We start from the raw sequence: 22,750 nt of genomic DNA, 5'->3' as shown, positions 1-22,750 counted from the left end.
TATGAGACCTGGGTGTATGTTTTTCTGGGAATTAAAAATTAATAGTTATAAAAATGTCAAAATTTGTTGGTTTAAAAATTCGGTTTTTTTTTTTTTGGGTCATGAAAATGCACCAAGGGTTGATTACTATGAAGCCATACTCTGACCAAATCTATATATAAGGATCAGATTTGATCAATCAAAACAACTTGCATTAGTGAGATTCCAAATGGGGTATGACGATGGGGATGACATAATTAGGGGTGCACACAAGCTGGGCTCTTTCAAGGAAAGTGAAAGGGGTGGGATTCAAAAACCCCACCTCACGCACTAACGTCTAATAACACCCTATACCAACTAGGATAAACCTGTTTTTGTATTTTTTATTAAAAAAAAAACACATATCCTAAAACTAGCCACTATGCAACTCTATTAACCGAGCTCTAGTGCTTGATCAAGCTAGGCTTGTTTATGATAATGAGCCTGAGCTTGTGTTCAAGCTCAGCTTGTTTACTTACCTGGTCAAGTCCGGGCTAGACTTAAACCAGCCAATATTGAGCTAGCTCGGCTCATTGTGTAGACCTAGGAATAAGTGGAACCGAGTCGAATGTCACCACGCCTTGCACTTGCTCCGCTGGCCAAAAGTGCAGCCCCCATGGGGCTTAAATAAGGGGCTAGTTGCATAACAAAAAGATTGACATAACAATGATAAATCATGATCGGGTTAGCATAATTTCTAAAAGCAAAATATTAAGTATTTTTGCCCCAAGGGGTTTGGCTCAGTGAGAGGGGCCCTGGCTACTAGGATGGTGGTCAGGGTTCCATTCTCACTGACATCAGCCCCTTGCATTAAGAGTAATATGCCCCTTTCTTATTCTGAAGCAAGGCCACTCCCTTGAGCAAAGGATGCACCACGGGTTTTCACTGTTGGGACAACCACCGTATGTATAATAGGTATAGACAGCATGACTAGGTCTGATCCTGGGGTGGTTTTTTCGGTTCTCATGAAAAAAAAATATTAAATATTTTATGGGAGTTGTAATTACCTTACAGGTGTCATGGGTTATTGGTAAGGGTGTCAACGGTTCGGGTTTACCCGGACCCAACCCGTACCAAAACCTATAAGGTCCAGGTATGGTGATAAATAAAAAGGCCTGATTAAGACCTGGGTCCAGACCCAAATGTTCGATTAATACATGGACCTGGATATAGTTTGTGATATTTTATACCAGAATAAGACCCACATTTTTTCAATGTAAAAATGATAAAAAATATTATTTTACTGAGTATGGCCTGAGTATGGTTCATGAAGTTCATATCAGGTCTGAATATGGTTTCTCTTATGGTAGATTAGATTATATCCGGGTCCAGACCCGATACTATACCCAAAAATCAGGATTAAGTCTGGTTTCACCTGGGTCCGAACCAAACCCAACCCGTTAACACCCTAGTTATTGGTGATTTGACTTTAGGATGCCAAGGAGATCATTTTCCTCTGCCACGCTTGCTATACTCAACTGAACAGTAGTTATTGCCTTATTGGTGATGCTCCCTTCCTTCGAGAAGCCCTTTACGACTGTAAAAGGCGCTGTTCATATTTGTTTGAAGACAATGCTACTCCATTAAGTGCTATTCCTACTATAGGCAACTAGCTAGGTTGGAGCTTAAAAGCGCATAGAGTATGACTGCAAGTTGCCTGCTAATTAATATCATCTTAGATCTTACTGGTATTGATTGCTGAAATTAAGTTTCTTGAATATTCCATGTTTGAGATACTAGTGAGGTTTGACAGACATTATTAGTCGGGACTGTCAGCATTCATCAGATGAATGATAGTTTTTTTTCAATCCCTTCTGGACGTGGTCACTATACTGCATGCTGTTGCAATATTTCATTCCCTGGTCATTGTAATCTCCTGAATCACTACATGGATGAGGGTCAATAGTGATGACTCTTTAACGGTAAGAACAAAACTCATCGCTATTGATCAAGCAATAATAGCGAGAGTTTTGTCCCCTCTAATTGATAGGTAATGATAACGACAAAAATCTAACTATAGCCATGAATCTTGCCATTATTGCTTTACTAATAACGTTGAGTTGGACCGAGCCTTGAATGTCTTGCACTTGTATATATCTCACCGTTAAAGACATATCTATAATGTCGACATCTGAAAGTCGCCGTTAAAGATATGTTTATAATGATGAGATTATCTGACCGTCAAAACACTTTAACAACTATATTTAATAGGCAAAATATCTCACTGATCAATAACAACAAAAAACTGAATAGCACATTATAGGGTTTTCCTCTATAACGCCGAGAGTTATATCTTCATTAAAGACATATATATAACGGTGAGGTTCTCAACCATTAAATATTAGCGTTAAATACTTTAACGACAATATTTAATGATTATAGAATCTCATTGTTATAGATCCATAACGACGAGATTTGGATTATGCCGTTACAGGGTTTTACCCTATAACGACGACAATTATGTCATCATTATAGAGTCGTATTTAAAAAGAGCTCAACGAACCTTTTTTTATATTTTTCTCTCTCTATGATCACGCCGGACCGCCGCCTACCACCTCCAATACTCCTCCCTCCTCGAGTGACATCGTCGATCTCATTCTCTCTCGATTTTGATCATGGTTAGGGTTTGGATTTCATGTTGATGGTATGATTTATGTTTTTTTGACTGCGATTTATATTTAGAATATCACAGTTAGGGTTTGGATTTCGTGTAGGGTACTTTGATAGAGTGATATACGTTTTTGGTTGTGAATTAGGTTTTGGAAATTGAAATATCAGATTGAGCTTCATAAATCAATTTTTTGACTTTATTCTAAAGTTGTGGATAAGTGGGTGTGTCCGAACATCTCTCTGGATGCTTGGATGTGACTGTTTATTTGGATAAGTGGGTGTGCCTGAACATCTTTTCGGATGTTAGGATGTGATTTTTTATTTGCAAAAGTGGATGTAAATTGGTGTAATGGATTTTGATTCACGATCCCCTTTTTGTTGCATATTCCAAATTTCTAGATAAGTAGTTCTAAACGCCTGAGGATAAAAGGGGAGTTGCGAGACATGATTTTTGAGATTTAAAATTTGCATGAAGTTAGTTACCAATAGAATAAAAACAAGAATTTGAATATGCATATAAACAAGAATTTGATACAAGTTTCACGCATGTCTTGTAACAACAAGAGTGTGATCTATATTGCCAGCAACCGAACATTCCATGAATGCACTAAACATATTGAAATAGATTATCACTATGTCATAGAGGAGTATCTACATGAAACCATTGATCTATCATATGTCACATCAGAATACCAATTAACATATTTCTTCAGCAAACCTGGCGTTGCTCCTAGATATTATTTCCTCTTAAACAAACTTTGCTCATTGTACAGTAAGTTTAAGGGAGAGTATTAAAAAGTGAACTATACATAATATAATATATAATATTCTATATTTATTTATTTTATATTTTTATTTTTATTATTTTCTTTTTCTTTCTTCCTTTTTGTATTTTTATTTTTGTCTAATTCAAATTGAACTAGACCTTAAACTAATCAAGATCCAACTAGATCTTGGCTAGTCAAGGTAGTCGTTGGAGCTAGTCCAACGACTATAATTAGAGTCATTGGACTAGCTCTAACGACTCTATGGAGCTCTTTAGATCTCCTCTTTCTCCCTCTTATTTTGTGTATAAATAAGGGGTGATCCCCCTCTCCATTGTAAGAATGCTTTTATGCATTTCATATGGATGCAATAAAGTTTATTAATTTATCTTTTGTGTTCTTTCATTTATGACCTTTTGTGGATGGGTTATGATTATAGTGTCTTCAATAAACACCTATTACAAGCATTTGTGCTTTCGTGAAAGATCTTCATTTCATTACACCACATTCATTAATTCTATTTTGTATATTATCATTAGTGACTGATAACCAATTATTAACGACGCGCAAATGAAACTGCAATATGTGAAGATTGAAAATTCAACATCTTCTTTACAAGGCTGTCCATGGATGACACATCAAAACGTCTTTGCCAAAGTCCTCGAGGAGCGGTATAGACACGTGAGGGAGGTGGATGCATTTTTTCCTCCATCCAAACCATCCTACTCCAGCTAGGCTCGAATTTCGTAGTTATCTTCTCAGTTGGAGGCAACACAGATGAAGCTCCAACAAATAAGAGAGAAAATTGAGCGAGAGAGAGAGAAAAACAACTCGATCAAAAATAGAGCGAGAGAGAGAAGCAACTAGAAAGCTCAAAGAGGACATGTAACCTTCATGATGCACACAAACAGAACCCCCCAATCATAGATCCAAAATTTTTAAACTCTTTGCTTATTTGAAAAGTGTGTGTGTTTTGATTTTTAAACTCTTTGTTACAATTGCTACAATTAAATTTTGATTTGTATGAATATTAGAAGCGTATATGTTTGTTGCAGGCTTGCAGATGATGTAAGATGTTGTAGGGAGTGTAAGGGGTTTGTATTTGAAGTGTGTTTGTTGCCGACTTAGAGAGGATGTAGTGGACTTGTATTTGAAGTGTGTTTGTTGCAGGCTTGAAAATGATGTAGTTGTATTTTTAAAGTGTAAGTTTGTTTTTTGAAGTGTATTTGAAGATTTTGTTGAATGTATGCTTGAAGTGTATGCCAATAGTTTGAAGCATGTTAAATGTTTGAGGATATATGTTTGAAGCGAATGTTTGAGAATGTATGTTATTCAGTCTCAGTTTGAGGATGCATGTTTGAAGTTGAATATTTGATGATATACGTTTAAAGTGTATATTTGAATTTTTTCTTATGAATGTTATAACCTGTAGGTAGCCTATACCGGAGAGCCATAGATTTTACTGTTATAGGCTACCTATTAGTGTTCCTAGTTCTAATGAGTAATCTCGTTGGTGTTGGGTCACCTTTAACAGCGACCTATAAATGTCACCGTTATTGGTCAACAATGGCCATTTCTTTATAGTGACTTATAGCCGAGAAATATCACCATTACAGGCCAATAACGGCGAGAAAAAACACTATTATTGACCTGCATCCTTGTAGTGAATCATCCACCCACCCAGTCCCAAGGTTGCTAAAAAGAGAAATAGACGTCTTCAGAAATGGAAACAAGAAACAAGTTTTTTCAGGTAACAAAAAAGAATTGAGAAACAAACCAAGAAACAAATTACAAAATGAATGGAAGACATTTAACAAGAAGAAAAATCTTACCAAACATGAGAAACATGTATCCCACAAAAGGGAAATGCTTGGAAGACGCATGAGAAATGCATGAGAAACATGTTTCCCAAATATAAGAAACATGTTTCCCAGTTTAGGGTGGGAAACCCATTTCCCATAAAATTTTTGGCATTTTCTACACGTTACATAAATAAAGTGTTTTCCATTTCAGAAACAGTTTCCCCGAAAACACGTTTCCCATCCTCTGATAACATTTTCCATAACCCCGCTCTAGACTATGGACCTGCTTTACAAAAAACTCATGGCTAATACTAGGCAATGTGGTGTGCAAGGAAACATTTACCTAGTTACTAACAATTCCATCTAAAGGTTAAATCGTAAACACTGGCTGTGCAGTTCTACCACAACAGGAAGAACACTCGTGCTCTTTAAGAGCTGAAAGCAAATAAAAATTTAGGATTCACTGATGCACATTGCTTATTGCCTTCTGCAAATCAAAAACTCTTATAGGATCACATCTGCTTGATGGAAATTTTGAAAATTCCATGGGTTAATCTTTTGTGTTTGATTAGGATATCTTAAGATACACTGTGAAGCTTCATTCTCCTTAGAGAAAGGTAAGCCAAAAGGCGATACACAAATACCATGACAATCATGGCTCCTGCTTCCATTGCGCCACTGTCTATGGTGAAGCCATCCACTGAGGGAAAGGTGCCGCCATACTGAACTTTGAGAAGTAGCCTATATGTATGATAGTTAAAAGAGAGATAGCGGATCCATGATATAAATACTGGAACTTTCTGCAAAAAGCATAACCACCAGTTTTGTTAGGTGATGCTACATGTATAGCAGGAATGCAATTATGGTCTGCCATGAATCTAAAAAAAGTTAGTATAGACTGATGAAAGACAATGAAGAAGTTAATGGCAAGCCCTGACTTCCAAAACTGCATCACTGACTTGCTAAAAGCCTAGTTTTTCAGAAAGAGGGTGGTGACCTGACCGACTTATCAAATATCTGTTTAAGCAAAAGTTCATACTGGTCATTTAAAAGGCTGGAACTTGAGGGCATGACGACACATAGTTTAAATGATATTATTGGTGTTTGATATGACCTTAGCTTCAGGATGTTTTAATTATGGAAAACTAGCTCATTATCACTGAACAGAGGGATGACCCTGGATATCAAGGTGCAGATATTTTCAAATGGAAAATAATTGCACGAATACATAGTCATGTTGGTGAAATTTTTTAGATATGATTGGCAGTCATTATATCTCTGCTATTTTCAAATTGAACCTAAAGTTTGGAACTTCATACAAAACTTTGGAAATTTAAATTCTTTCGAAGGTATTTCATTTTCTTGACCATCTGTATTATTACATTTTGCAAAACACATTTTGGAAAAGTCCAATGTCTTCTGTTCTTCTAAAGAACAGGGTATCTTTTTTCCTGAAGCACTGCACCTTCCCATCTAAACTCTTCTAGCATCAGTATTACTCAGTCATTCTAAATGGACTTCCCACTTTTACTTAATTAGAAGAAAATAGGCCCAGATTTCCTTTAGTCAAATCATACACACAACTGAAACTGGTTGGACTTAGCTCTAGTCCAACCAACCAAAGTAACCATGCATGTATGCAAATATTGCACAAATGCACAAATAAGGATGTTGAGATTGCTTGTTTGCATGTGCATATGTGCGGACAGCAAAATGTAGGGATGAGCACTGTTCCATTTTCTGAGTGGAATTTGTAAGAGCTACAGCTTACCTTTACAAAGAACCCTCCAGCCAACATAAATGCCATAATAGTTACGGAGGCCAGGGTTGTTGCCTTCTTAATGTCCATCAGAGTTGCACCAATTGCCATCCCTAGACCCTGTAAATTGCACCATCAACTTGGCCATAGTTTTTTCCTTTTTTTAACTATATATTGAAGTAGATCTTGCTTCTCACAAAAAAATTATCAGGTGACAAATTGATTCTCTTGTTCTGTCTAATGATGGCTGACAGTGTTATAAAAGATGGCAAACCTTGTCAAAACCAATTGCCATCTGTATGATTCAAAACCCAAGTTGTTTACTTGGTTTTGGTTTCTTCAATGAAATTCAGGATTGAAGGCAGTGCAAATTTGATTTGGGTCTCTAATTGTTCAGCTTTCAAAGGAAATTTTTAAAGACAGCCTACCATTTTAAGAATAAATAATCCATTGCTTATTATAAGGTTTGTGAAGCACTAGGCTAAATACTTGAGATTTTATAAATGGTAGATATTCTGTAACTGTACTTGACACTGATAAAAAATAGGCCTTTCAACTACTTAAGATAATACTAAGAGCCCAAAGCTTTGATGTATTTCTTAATTTAGTAATTTAGATAACTTTAGTTTGATCATTGTAAGAGTCACCATGAAGAATTGTTGACTGTAGTATATTACCATGTCCTGTTCTATGAAATCAGGAGTTATTTTTATAATGCTTTGTGATCCATAATTAACACAATTCAAGTATCCCTGTCAGAATATATAATTGTGAGGAAGGGTGGATTAATTTTTGGAAATGTTGTATGCCTCAAAAATATTCAGCAGCAATAAGAAAAATGTGTGCTTTATATTAAACATACCTGAGCTGCAACAATGCTAAGAAACACAGTCACCATGCTCAGGAAGAATGCAGTTACACTGAGTTTCAAACCCGCCATGAAGTATACAATGAGTAAAAATATTATAGGAAGGATAAGATCCAGTGGCAGATCACTCGAGGTCCTTGCCATGAAATATGCACTTAGCCTATACATGTCAGCTGATCTCTCCTTTGTTAGCATGGCTCTTTCTTGAGGAAATGTGAAAATTGCTGTGAAAACAGGAAAGAAGCCCCAGAATACTGCAATAAAGAACAATAGCCCTGCCTGAAGACATGTTAAGTTAATTTAGAGCATAGTCACAGATATAGGCGATATTTGACGAATATAGAGACAATACAGCTGAAAATTCATAAAATGGTGTGAAAGGAAACATCTCACAATATTTAAAAATATCAGAAATTTATATATCATAATATCATCAGCTACTTTTACTTTTTTTTTACTTCTTTTCTACATCTTAACTATGTTTTTTCTCTTTTCTTTTATATTTTTTTCCTTGTCCCTTTTATTGTATGTGTACCTTATTATCTAGAAATGTCATTTTCTTACTTATTTATACTATTTTTATATATTTTAAAAATCTTAAGCATCGGGATTTTCTTAATATTTCCCAAGATATATCAACTAAATCTATATTATTGTGAGAAATTGCCTTGCCGAGATATAGCCGAGACAAATATTTGTGAATACAATTTAGAGATATTTTTCAACATATAATAAGAATGTGAAGAACATATTTCTTTACGACCTATGTCACATGGGTGCAGGTGCGGGTGCGACACGGGTGCGGCGCAATTTCAAAAATTTTGGACACGGGGACTCGGCTATATATATATATATATAAAAGACTCGGTCAAAGTTGTGCCCATTAGGGGACAGGTGATGAGTTGTGAAGGCATTCTGTACACTTTCTTCATACAGGAATAATTCACTTTTGGGCACTTTCTTCATACACTGTAATAATTCACTTTCTTCGTACAGGAAAAAACCACAAAAACTTGAGTTGTGCCCATTCTGTACTTAAAACTTGAAAGTGTAGAGGTTTTTTGGTTGTGATGGGTTTTTTTCCTTACAGCTGTAGCCCAGAAAATTTCAAAAAAAAAAATCAAAAAAAAAAAATCCAAAAAATGGACCAAAATGACCCTGGGTGCGTTGACCACACCCAGGGTCGGGTTGACCGAGTCCGAGCCGCACCCGTGTCCGCACCCGTGTCGGTGCGTGTCGACGCGGGTGCGGCGACCTTGGAGCCGAGTCCGTGTGACATAGTTTACGACACTGAAGGAAAGTCAGGGTCTTGAAAATTTTGCTGTAGTTGTATGCAGTGTTCTGGCCATGGTACTAGGAAAGACTGACCAGTTTCTTATCTGCAATTTGAACTCTAATGTGAGAGACATGTCATCAAGATCATCACTCTGTGAATGTGGACATATTTTGGGGTTTAGAGTGGGATGAGTACAATAGACATAAATTACTTCTCACTTCCAATATGACAACTCTTTTATTCTTTTTGAAACAAATGAAACTTGATTAGCTTTTTCATAAATCAAGGATGTTTTTTTCAAGTAGAAGTATGCTGTTTGTACTAGCATCTCCATGTCCTGAAGTATGTTTCCATTAAATTGGCAAGCAACTGAGTGGCCATGTGAAGTTAACATGTTTCCTTCTTGGTGAAGTACTTCATTTAGCATTTCACAAAATCAACAGACTTCTTAGGTTCAGTTATTTAAAGGCAAATTATAGAGTCGTCTATGCAACTTAATTTTCTCTTGTAATGATGAGAACTCATGTTTAATTGGTCTTTTGGATTTTGGCATTTTCTATTTGGCATCCAAGTTTAACTATCAAGGTAAAGGGGGAGGAGTAAAACCTCTCACAATGGGAAACCATGATCATTATCCTGGGAATCAGCTTTGATATTGCCATATTTCCAAGTAAAATTTGACATCTTTTTATTAGTAGTTTTGGGCTCATCTGAAACAAATGACAAAGAGACAAAGCCTAACATTTTCATGCCAGCTGAACAACTTTGAGTATACAGTTGCTGCACTGGCCTTCAGGCAATTCTCATTTCCCCACTTTACATTTGTTTTTTGCCTTCATAATTTATGTGCATTTTATTTCTCAATGAAAGCCTGTTGTTGAGAAAACAAAATAAAACTTCTTGCAACTTATTTTTATCAGTGAAGATCTGCTTTTAGGAAATCACTACTAATTTTACAAGAAGTATTCATGGCATCAACCAGGACTCTGTGGTTCCTTATACTAAACATCTCAGTGAGTAAAATGTCCCTTGTCAATTAAGAACTGATTTTAGTCTCTGTCCCATACAGGGAGATGGCCATACAACTAGTACATAAGTGGATACAATACAGGAGCAAAAATGAAGTATCCGTGAGACATAGATTTTAGTACCTGATCTTGCAGATCTTTAGGAGCAGTAATATCAGAGTGCCACCATAGCAAGCCCAGGATAATCGAAGTAGAGAGAACTTGGGTCACTCTCATCCAGCTCAAGTATTCATGTCGTCTTTCCTTTAAGCCTCTCCAGAACAAAATGGAGTACTGTTCCGACCAGCTAGTTCCCCATTCTCTCCGGTGATTTGACACCTTAGACTTCAACTCATCATCAATGGGGATTGGCACGAGCAACTTCTTCTTTTCCTCTTCTGCAACTCTTGTCTCATAAGCCTCAACCAAATACTGCTTGGAAAGTCGAAGTCAGTAAGTAAAGCATACTTCAATAACCTCTCAGAAATTTAAAACCTGAAAAAATTCTCTTCAGCTTTGGTGAATTTCCAAGGCATTAGTTCCTTACATGGCCTAGTGGTTCTTGATATGGCAGAGTGACACATGCATGGAATAAAGTGGAAGCTTATCTTATTATTGCTTAATAAGATACAGGTAGGCAACAGTTAGAAACTCCAATTATATTTCATTCCTATAACTTTTTTGTTCACTAGGTTTCTTTTTCCTAGTACTGTAGAAGTGTAGTATCTGTAAAACTGGTACAAGAAAATTTGTCATATGGTGGGTGCCCTGAAATCTAGCTTCTTGAGAGATACGTAATGGAACCTGGAATTCAAGGAAGTGTAATGAAACAAGCGGAAGTACAATAGAGAACCCAATAAGGGCAAACAAGAAACAAAAGAGTGCACAAGCACTAGTCCACCAAGGGGCAATACAACATCCAAGTGAGAGACAAACAATAGTACAAGAGCCACTATGGACTTGGCACAACACACATAAAAAATATAACTTTCACTTAGAAAATGCTTTAGAAAGCCTTGACAAAATACAAGAGACTCCAAGACACAAGCGGGCTGGCCCAACAAGCCATTGGACCAGCCCCAACGGCTAGTTGGACCAGCCCAAAAGCTATCAACAACAACAACAACTACGCCTTCATCCCAAAACAATTGGGGTCGGCGATATGAACCAACAAAGAAAATCATTCTGGGTCTTCCACATGAATCCTTCTCCTCCATTCATTTCTATCTAATGCCATGTCCTCGGTGAGGTTCAAAGCATTCATATCCTTTCCTATCACCTCCATCCATGTCTTCCTAGGCCTACCCCGACCTCTTTTAACTAATATATTTTCCCATTTCTCCATCCTTCTAACTGGAGCATCATTAGGCCTTCGTCGAATATGTCCAAACCACCGTAAACGATTCTCTCTCAAACCAGCCCAAAAGCTATAATGTACAAAAAACAACATAGTGAAATGATGGGTATTTCAGTTTACATACACAGAAGACAAATATATATATATGTACATTGACACTTATAATTTAACAGTAAGTGTAGTTGAATGCTCCCTAAGAGTATAATTCATATTCTCCAAACAAAAAGAAAATGAGCTTACCTCGTGAACATCTGATGGAGATGGCTTTCCATTTCGTCCATTTCGTATTTCCTTTTGTGGACTTCCAGTGTTCACCTTATCCTCTAGTTCAGACGGAACTGTTATATCATTTATATTTCCATTTGCAAGGTCAATCAAGAATTCTGCTGGATTCATGGCAATGAGAGGAGAACACTCAATGGATGAAAAGTATACTGTTGCATCTATTGCCTTGCCAAAGTATAGCAAGTTTCCCTTTCCAAGAAGAATTAACTTGTCAAACTTGCGAAACAATCTGCTAGAAGGTTGGTGAATTGTAGTTATCACAGTTTTACCAGCCTGGAGCAAAAGTATTCAGAAGAATTGCATAGTTTCAGTAGTTCAGATGATGGACACTGTCCTAGAAATCTATTGTGCATCATAAAAGCATCAAACAGTTTTTCAAATTAAAAAATTTGGTATCAAAGAGGGTAATACTAGTGGGACACACACTGAAATTATGACAATCTTTACACAATTTCATTACCTGTGGATTCTCTTACCTTTATCAGGAGTCAAGGTGACCCCTAATATGAATTAAGACAAGAAAATGCTTTCTTTCAATGAAATGAAGAATTGTTCAGTAAAAAACCCCTGACAGATACTAATAAAATTGGCATCATGAAACAGGGAAATTTTTGAAACTATCACCTTCAAACTAAAGATTATGGGTCAACCATGAATAATTCTTGAGTAAACAAAGTGCTTATATAAATCAGTCTTTTATAGATATTTGCATTTTATTTGAAAATAGGAAATCTAGATGATGTTACAGTTACACTTTGCAAGCGACAGGCTTATTTACTTGCTCAATGGAGTCCATACCTTTAGTGGAAGCAAACAGACTTGTGAGATGTGGAACTGTAAGTGATTTATACTCCTTACTATTGAGCAAAATGTGATTTATACTCATACTCCTTGCATATTTATCTATGATGATCGTCAACCTTTCCATAGATCCCTCCAAACTGCCTGAAGCACATTATGATGGCAGTAAAGAAAAAAAAAAGGCGCAAGTTCGGATGGTAAATGGTTCATCTGCACAAATAGTGAACAGGATGTCGAATTATCTGTCAATTAAAACGTGTGGTTGCAAGATCCAAGCCAGTCACTCTTCTTGATATCCATAAATACAACTAAGAGGAATGTGAATCATTCTCAAGTCTCAGATCTTGAAAGTGGTTCCATACTTAAGTCGGATATATTTGGAACAGTGGTAGGTATGGTTAGCTTAGCCACAGAATGGAGCCTACTTTGGGTAGAAGACGGAGCTAAAGTGCTCATTGGTCCAGTTGTAATCAGTAATTCTGCACTACTGTGTTTGAGTTTGCTAATGAACCTTCACAAAAATTTATAATCTTGGCGGCACATTTCTGTGCAATAAAGTTCAGGAGACTAAAGGTTCTGCTGGTTTGGTTCTGACAATAGTTCTGTTTAAAGAATTGATGATTGTAACCCATGTCATCATTAAAGAAAATGATTGTAACAAATCATAGCAGTAAATTTCATTTTACTTCCATGACATATGATGTTTTAAATGTGATAAGGATTCTCTCTCTCTCTCTCACCGTCTCCAGCAATGAAATTGACTGTACCTGGTAGAGTACAGACTTCTAAGTTTGAGCTGGTTTACATTAAGTACCTGCAGCTCAATCGTCTCACTGGGCAATTTGTGCTGTCTCAAGTTATCCTGTGCCACGATTGAGGTCAATGTTTTTGAGATTTGGATTTGATTGTCGTAGTTGATGAAAGTACAACTAGGAAATTAGAGGATCGAGGAAGATAATTTCTCATAAGCTGGGTTTGGATTACTTGAAAGGTTCTACTCCTAGCACATATATGGCGCGCAACATCTAATAATCAGAAATGATTTAGGAGGAAGGTATTCATGAAGCAAGAAACGGTTCATGGAGCAACTTATGAACAGAATTGAAAGAGTGGCAGTGATAGAGTGAGCAGAGAAAATCTCCAAATCAAGTTATCTACGAACTTTGTGGACAAAAATCATGTTTATTTTGGAGATTGAGAAAAGATGGAGGCTGTCATCCTCCTCAAAGGAGAAACTCTTCCATCCTATGCATGTACTCTCCAGAATTGACAGGATGCTTCCATTGGTGATCTACTAATAGAAGAAGGTACGCTAAGTAAAGGCAACAATGCAAACAGTAACGAAAGACTGGTCTGTACAACAACGCAAACAGAGGAAACAAAAGGCAGTATGTGCAAATTCATGTATATGTGAGTTTTTCTGTTTTGAAAATGAAAGACTGGTCTGAATGAGCTCATTGATATACCTCAGCTATGTCACGCAACATCTGAACTGTCCTCAGTGCTGTTGTTGAATCCAAGCCAGATGTGGGCTCATCCAGAAAGAGAAGAGAAGGGTTGATCAGAATTTCATTTCCTATGCACACCCTCTTTCTTTCCCCACCAGAAACACCACGTATAAATGATCCACCAATGATTGTATCCAGGCACCTGGAAAAGAGATGAAATAACCAATTAAAACTCTGAATGATGAAATCCAGTAACTTAACATTTGTATATAAACTAACTAAAGCTGGCCCATAGGTAACACAGAGTTGAATCAAGACCTTGTGGCCTGGCCTTAGCACAGAATCCACCAACACAAAGACTTTGGCATGTACTGTGCTTAACTTAACCACATGAACCACCCAAGTCTTCAGGCATTGTTTAGCCAGAAACTCCATGTGTCAGCAACTAAAAAATCACTTGTGAGTCTCCTGACCAGGAAATGAATCAATGGCACCCTCAAAGAGAGAAAAAAGGGAATCAAGTAACATAGAATAACCTCTCTAGACCGAGCTCATATATCACATCTAGAGCTCTTTCTTCCTTCTGCTGCTTAGTGAGGTTTTTGGGGAGCCGAAGGAGAGCAGAGTATGTCAGTGTCTCCCTTACTGTGAGGTGAGGAAACAAAACGTCGTCCTGCGTGACAAACCCAATCCTGCATGCCACAACCAGTATAGACGTTACATATATAGCCGAACGAACAGAACAGGGGTTGTTCAAGATTGGCTCATTTCGCGTGTCGAGCCTAGCGTTGCTTGAGCTCATGAAAAGCCCGAGCTAAATGAGACGAGCAGTAGTAAGTTCATTTATAAAAAAATATATCTTTTTAAAAAAATTGAAAATAATAAAATTTGAACCTTAAACCTACTGAGCCAAGCTCAAATTAGTTCATTTTACAAAATAAATAATTGTTTCAAACTTATAAGCAATAGGATTTGAACTCTAAACTTAATTGCTTGTAGGACAAACACTTCAATCATCTTCATTCTATAATATAAAATATATGCGAATTGTATAAACTAAGCTATATGAGTCGAACCGAACATTGGTTGTTCGTGTTGAGGTTGTCGAGCATATTTTACGAGTTTGAACGAGATCTTTATGAGTCAAACCCCGACTGGCTCACCTCGTTTCCCAGCCCTAGTTACATACACTTATCCGCCCAACCTAACTACTGTCATTGACTGGGAAGGATGGGTTCACAAATTGAATTTGGACCAACTTTGTGGTCAAAGCTGAGTAATAATTAGGCCAAGTCCCTCCACGACCCAAGACCAACATAATCGAGGCCAAATTAAGTCTTGTTTATCACATTAAGGGATGGCAGTGGACCGGGGGAAAGCGGGGCCCCACCCCGCCTCACCCCGTTTGGACCGGGGATGAAGGGTATGAAACAGGGATGGAGGCGGGGACGAAGGTTAAAATCCATCCCCGTCCGGGGGTGGAGGCGGGGATGGACGTGCACTTTTCCCCAGCCCGCCCCATCCCCGCCACAATCCCCACCCCAACCCCGCCCCGACCCCACCCCAACCCCGCCCCGACCACTTTTCCCCACAATATCCCCGCCCCGCCCCTCCTCATCCCCGTTTGAACCGGGGATGGAGGACATGAAACGGGGATGAAGGCAGGGATTGGAGGATAAAATCCATTCCCTGCCGGGGATGGAGGCGGGGGTGGAGGATAAAATCTTGAGGCGGGGCGGGGGTGGAGACCTTGTCCCCCTGCCCCGCCCCGCCCCGCCCCACTGCCATCCCTAATCACATTTCAGACTTTGAGGAATAGTTAAAGCAGGAATTGGAAGCAGTATAAAAAAATCGGAACCAATAAGTGGAAATTTCAAATTTGAGTAAAGGGTTGGGAAGGGGGAAACGGGGTAGAAAATAGTATGGAGATCGTTTAGAAGTGATGAGAATTGGGATTCCCATGTCAAGAAAATCGAGATGCCTCAACACAAACATCTGGAGGAGGGCAGATCAGGTGTAATCACGTTGCACACATTGAGTGTACCGCTGCATCTGATTGCCCTCTATCTCTGGGGTTACAGCCGGTCATCTGTGGGTGTCAGCGTAAGATGGAGGGCAGATTAGGTGCAGGGCTACACTAAAGTGTGCAATGTAATTGCACCTGATCTGCCGTCCATTTGGAGTCCTGAGAAAATCTGGATTTTCAATTGTAAAAAGTGAGATTCCCATGTCATGTGAATTGACATTCACGAACCATATGATTCGGGATTCTGAAGGCATGGGACTTGGGAATTTTCGTATTGAGAAATCTGATTTCTTACACAAAGGAATCACGATTCTCAACTACTTTTACTTCATGTTTCTTAGGAAGCACGATTCCTACTGATTATAAGAGTTTCTAGTAATTATGCTTTGTAGTCTGGGCTCGTTTCAGGTCAAACCAATGTTGTCAGTATGGTGCGTATCGGCCTGTTTCGGCGCCCGATAGGTATCGTATCAGCAGAAAATCAATACACTTCACCTCTGAATTGACTATTTTTTAATAATAAAAAAATACTTAAAAATAATTTTTAATATTATTTTAATAGCTTTAACACGTGTACATTCTAATTAACATATAATATTTTTTAATTATTTTTTGGCCGATTCAGAACAATTCACTTAAGTACCGGTATAGGCCGATTCACCTGAATTGTTGGCCAAACGATACAGAGCCGATACTGATACCGACAACAATGGGTCAAACTATTCAAAGGTTTTGAGAAATCTATCGCACCACATTATAACGCAATGTCCTAAACTCTCGGGGGTCATTTGAGACAAATGCCAAGCAGGAAAGAGCGAGTGGTGGTCACACATTTTTACATCGGACCAGCCCGATTAGGGCCCGACAGGACTGACATATATTGAGGCCCAAGCCCGGCCCGACTCAGTTACAATAGGGGGCTTGGGCTGGGCTCAAGCTCGGGTCAGGCCTGGCCTTTAAGCCCGACCCAGTTAATGGTTCAGGCTTGTCGGGCCCTGTTACTTTTGCAGATGAGCAATTGGCCCATTGTTGGCTAACGAACATGATCCGCATCAATTCAAAAAAACAAATGAGTTCTAACCACCACATGATCATTCGGAGGTGAAGGTGAATTGTAAGCCCCAACGACAAACAAATAAGTTCGGGCCTGAGCTGCAAAGTGCAGCCGGAGCCGCCACCGCCGATTCGGGCCGACTACCCTAAGCCCGATCCAATGGCCACCTCTACTCCATTATATAATGAATGCTGATACCGTGAGGATCCTGTTAGATATCTTCCCTGAGCTTTTCACCTTTCTTCTTTTCTGACCATCTGTGGCCTGAAGAAAAGGGACGTGGCACTCACTTTTAACCTGCCATGGACATGGACTTGGACTTGGACTCTCTCTCTCTCTCATGCACACATGAACCACATATAAAGCTAGCCTGATTTCTACGAAAACGTTGGGTGATGGGACTCTGGAACCAATTTGGGTCGTTTTGGACCACACCTGACTAAGCTATATTTGGATAGAGCTCATGCAAGGACAAATAGTATAGTAAAAAGGGGAAGCAGATCAGGTCATGCTGAACATGAGCGTTTTTGCTCATGCCGACATCGTGGCCGTCTGTTTGCATTATGGATGAATGCCACGTGGTTTTGTTGACTTTCGACCTTTTTAAAATGCAAATCGGATGGCCACGATGTCAGCATGAGATAAAACGCTCATGTTCCTTCCGTAAAAAGGGGGGGCATTAGGTCGCATTGGTAAAATATCCCCGGGACAATCTAAAATAAGACTAAGATGAGAGTACTCTAAGGAACCATAGTCAAGCTGAAGTACTCATCCGATGCAGTACTTTTGGCCCTAGACACATATGCGGACAAAGAAAAGTGATGAAAAAGGTGACACATGACATGGATTGCAAAGCAAAGAAGCCCTATAAAGCCACAAGGGCTCTACCTCCCTACCTGCCTTGCCTAAAGGCTTTTAAGCTAAAAGAAAGTTGAGAGTGATGCTCGGGGTTACGGGTGGCAAAACCTGACACGACCCGCCAACCCGCCTCTTAGGTGGGTTCGGGTTTGGAAAAAACGAACCCGTTTAATAAATGGGTCGACCCGTTTAACCCGTTTATTAAACGGGTCGGGTTCGTGTTAGGGGTATGCCAACCCCCCAACCCGGCTGACCCGTTTAATAAACGGGTTAGGCAGGTGGGTCAACCCGCCAACCCGTCTGCCAACCCACCAACCCGATCCGTCAACCCACCAACCCGACCCGCAAACCTGAGAACCTGTTTACCCGACCCAACCCATTTATTAAATGGGTTGGCGGGTCGTGTAGGGTTACCCATTTGTTAAACTGGCCGGGTTCGTGTTTGCCACAGCCGACCCGTTTAATAAACGGGTCGGGTTCGGGTTGAAGTATGCTGACCCGCCAACCCGTCGGGTCGACCCGCCAACCCTACACGATTGCCACCCCTACTCGGGGTGTGTGTTCTTTGCCTAGGGGCATAAGCCAAATGAAAAAACTATTCTCGGTGAGCAGGAAGAGTTCTTATATATAGAGTATTACACTGCAGACATTGACTCCGGTCCACTGTCAATTTTGCACCACCTGCTCCTTGTGACGTGTCCTAACCATAACAATGGTTTCTCTATATTCTATACAAAAAAATTATTTTTTTAATACTTGCACTGAAGAAACCACCTTTAAAATCAGAGACCTAATTAACTGCGCTGGTTTGATCACTCTCTTGACAGCATAAAACTCATGTGGGTTTACCCCTTGCCACCAATGTGTGCCCCCATCACTCTGTTTGACACGTGTTCAGTGACAAAACTTTTAAATTTTGTGTGACCCACATTTGAACCGGACACGTCATGCAAAGAGATGGTGCGGCACACTTTTTTTTTTTTTTTTGGTGTAATCACGTTTTACCGGATCCCTTCAATCTTTTAGGAAAGGCTCCCGTGAAGTGAGGCATTAAAGTTCACATGACTCAGTCCACCCAATTAAGACGGGTATTCTCATCGTAGCCTCTCATCAAGCATCATGCATGACCAAGTTGGCTTTTAGCACCATCCATTCTGTACGTGGACACCCCCCAATTCACCTGCTGGTTCCCCATCACACACACTCTCTCTCTCATTTTAGTTTTTTTGTGTGATGATGAAAGAAAACCCTCATCAAGAACAGGATTATATTTGAGAACACGACCACCCAGCCTTACGTGATCTAACCATTATAAAACATCAGCCCCCATGCGCCAGCGTGACTCTCTCTCTCTCTCTCTCTCTCTCACTCTCTCACACACACACACACACACAAACACACATTTTACTGTTTAAGAAGGCATCTTTCAACATAATTATGACGACTAGGACATCAAACCATAAAGTGTGTTGTACCAACCAGTGGGGTTTAAGGCAATACCTGCTTTTAAGGGACTTGGAATAGGGGAGGTCATTGTAGGTAACTGCACCACCGCATATGTTACTCTGCTTTACTCTGCCACTCAGCACATTGAGGAGGGTAGTTTTCCCACTGCCTGATGGCCCCATGAGTGCCAAAACTTCACCAGGGTTAGCTGATCCAGTAATCCCTTTGAGGATTTCCTTCTCTGTTGCTGCTTTTGCACCCTTGACAACCACTTTGTATTTTACCTCAGAGAACTGAAGAAAAATAAAAAGTGAAAAGTTGGTCCCAAGTTTTCATGTATTCTCAAACAAAGTTTAAAGCAGTACAAAGTACTAAACTTTGATCTTATCCATATGCATCTTGTAGGATGCAACATTACTATAAAGAAGTCGTACTTACGATTTATTATGGCAATGAAAGCTTCTTAAAGATAACATTTTGGAAAAAAAAGGACTATTCTTAGAAGTTTAGAACCAATACCAACAATAGTAGTACCTTGAGAAAAATTGGCAAGGTTGGCTCCGATGTCGTTGTGGCCCTTTTAATGGTAGCCGCTTCAAGGTCATCTACTGCAACCAGATTACACGAAAAATTAGTTCTGTTTCTGGTTAACCCAAAAAATTGATATATATATATATATATATATATATATATATATATATATATATATATATATCACACGATTATCTCAGTCATGAAATTGCCTTAAAAAAAATCTGTTTATATGATGCAATAGGAAGATTTAATAACATGTTTTTGACCAAACAAGCCATATAGATCAGGACTTGACTACAACTCCAAAAAAATCAAGAAAATGCTGTGGAATGGGCTGTTTCTAAGGGTATGATATGCTGGATATATATATGGGAAATGAAAACTTACAAAATACAAAACCTACTAAATGAAACATGCTATTGGATTTTCATGAATTTTTGGTGTTTTTTTTTCAAAATTTTGACCATACAGATGTGATCTATATGCATGTTTTTATAGGAATCATTTCTTGAAACATTTGATTCCGATGCATGGATAGGTTTTTATAAGGTTTTAAAAATCAACAGCCTACAAATTTCATAAACTTTTGATGTTTCAAATACCATTTTTTTCATCCAAAATGCATGATCCAAGTACCAATTTCTAGTAAATCAATCATGCTGAACACATCTATGGGGGGACAGAATTTCGAAAAAAATATCTAAAATCTACTATCATGTTTCATTTAGTAGGTTTTGTATTTTGTATATATATTTTCATTTTCCTATATATATATATATATATATATACGAGTAATGTGCTGGTGTTTCCCCTTTTCTCGTTTTGCCCCATCAAAAATCATATTTTTTTTGTGATTTTTCTCACATCTAACACCGTAGATGTGATTTATAGGTTTTGTTTAGTGAAAATCGGCTTTTGGATCACTAGAATCTAACCTATATACAGGGTTTTTTGGTGATCCAAAACCAATGGGTATGAAGGCATCAGGTTTTCCCGGCTCATAAAATCACATTTTTTCATCAAAAAAACAGGATCCAAGAGTTGATTCTCACTAAATCGATCATGCTAAAAATCTAACGGTTCAGATTTATCATAAAACACTTCAAACTATGGGGCCTAACTGGTCAGAATAAGAAAAGTGGGCCTAATATGTTCAGTTCTCTCTCTCTCTCAGAGGGAGAGAGTAATGTGCTCCTCCTGCCCACCTTCTCGTTCTGCCCCTTCAAAAAATATAATTTTTGAGTTTTTTTCACATCTAACACCATAGATGTGATCTATAGGTTTAATTTAGTGGAGACCGGCTTTTGGATCACCAGAAAAACCTGTTTATATGTGATCTATATAGGTTTTTCCGGTGATCCAAAATCAATGGCTATGAAGGTACTAGTTTTTCCTGGATCATAAAATCATATTTTTTTTGTTGAAAAAACGTGATTCAAAAGTCGATTCCCACTAAATCGAGCATGCTAAACACATCTAATAGTTCAGATCTATCATAAAACACTTCAAACCTATGGGGGACCTAATATATATTGGTGCGTGTGCATGTGCGTACACAAACACAAGCTGCAGTCTTTCAAGTGGAGTTGCATGGTGACAAAAACCATAGTTGCGTGGAAAGCATTGCGTAAGGCAGGAAACAAGAAGTGAACATTCCAAAAATGTCTTAATGGGTGAACCGTTAATCATTTAGGAGAGGAAGCAATAATAGATAGTGACATAAAAAAACATAGAACTTGTGCTTTTTCTTAAACATATATTTAAGCTTTTGGTAAAAATCTATCATATGTATGTAGGTTTTACAACAAAAACTTATGTAAAGCGCATTTCCAGCATCACCGAAAACTACGATTTTATATTGGAAGAGAGAGAGAGAGCTAAGTAATGAAGTAAACATGTGAACATGCATATATGTAACCAACTTATGCAAGATGTATTAAATATTTGATTGAACAAACCATTGTTGTTGTCTTGGGCAAAGCCATTAAGATCAATAATGGCCTCGGGCGGCATGGTGAAGCCCGCCAATGAGAAGGAGAAGCCCATGCTGGCGCTCGACGCCCGGCTAAGCACCGCGTTCGACGCCTCCTCCACCAGCTCACCGATTCCCAGCTCCTCCAATTCATCCCTGAATTGCTCGCTCCTTGCCTTCTTGATGTGAACTTTGCGCCCAAAACTTGATTTCCTTCCCCCGGCATGAATTACCGGGTTCTCGGCGTCCATCGACTTCCTCACCGTCTTCGATTCCAGCTGCTCAGATCTGGTTCTTTCGATTCCGGACCTCGACTCCATCTGCAATTCTGGAACAAATTAAGAAGTAGAAGACCGAGCTCTCAGAAACCGATCAGAGAGACCTTAACTCGATATCATATATATGAAACTGATCCTTACCTTCTCTGAAGAAGAAGAAGAAGAGAGGCAACTGATCTCTGAAGGACTGGGGATGGAATTAAGATAGATTTCTTGCTGAAAGCCTTTTATAACCTGATCACATTATGGAATTACGAAACTAGCCTCAGACAGTTAATGAAATTGCAAAATAATTCTGCAGTTGACCATTTCCTTTGGGGGAGAAAAGTGATGGAAAAGCAAATATAGTTGCAGGACAGCTGTTGTATTTTAAAAACAAGCCCTATGAGATCGTCACGATGGACGTTAATTTTGACAAAAATATCAGTGTTTTTTTTTTCAAAAAAGAGAGTGAAATTTCCTAGCTGATATTTTCTGATAAAAATGGCAGAAATTAGTTTTGATTTTTGATTTCTTTTTTTTTTTTTAAATTTGTTGTTATTTTAATTTAATTTTCTACCTTTTTTGCAGAAATTGGGAGAACAATA

General features: G+C 38.6%; 1 protein-coding gene across 2 annotated transcripts; it reads right to left on the bottom strand.

The window, feature by feature from the left end:
- Window positions 1-5,743: 5,743 nt before the first annotated feature.
- Window positions 5,744-22,142, bottom strand: LOC149831764 (ABC transporter G family member 22-like). Of its 2 annotated transcripts, XM_090012219.1 has the most exons (10): window positions 21,872-22,142; window positions 19,914-19,987; window positions 19,434-19,672; window positions 14,532-14,687; window positions 14,014-14,197; window positions 11,702-12,019; window positions 10,249-10,536; window positions 7,816-8,100; window positions 6,966-7,073; window positions 5,744-5,994 (listed from the first exon to the last, which is right to left on the bottom strand). In XM_090012219.1, exons 1-10 carry the CDS (start codon window positions 22,134-22,136, stop codon window positions 5,773-5,775), a joined length of 2,139 nt encoding a protein of 712 aa, XP_089868345.1. In that variant the 5' UTR covers window positions 22,137-22,142; the 3' UTR covers window positions 5,744-5,772. The 2 variants fall into 2 exon arrangements, with proteins under 2 accessions (XP_089868345.1, XP_089868346.1); XM_090012220.1 differs by lacking the exon at window positions 6,966-7,073.
- Between the last annotated feature and the right edge of the window lie 608 nt (window positions 22,143-22,750).

The sequence above is a fragment of the Nuphar pumila genome, chromosome 7 (genome assembly GCF_984573655.1).
Source record: "Nuphar pumila chromosome 7, dmNupPumi1.hap1.1, whole genome shotgun sequence".
NCBI lineage: Eukaryota > Viridiplantae > Streptophyta > Magnoliopsida > Nymphaeales > Nymphaeaceae > Nuphar > Nuphar pumila.
Note: the sequence above shows the minus strand (reverse complement) of the source record. Positions and strands in the feature narration are given on the sequence as shown.

Bases quoted from the DNA above. Each gene is read 5' to 3' on its own strand.
- LOC149831764 (XM_090012219.1), bottom strand. From the start codon at position 22,136: ATGGACGCCGAGAACCCGGTAATTCATGCCGGGGGAAGGAAATCAAGT. The intron at 12,020-14,013 runs GTATATCAATGA...CTTTTGCTCCAG, and splicing joins TGTTGCGTGACATAGCTGAG to GCTGGTAAAACTGTGATAAC. The intron at 7,074-7,815 runs GTATGTTTAATA...TGCAATTTACAG, and splicing joins TTAGCATTGTTGCAGCTCAG to GGTCTAGGGATGGCAATTGG.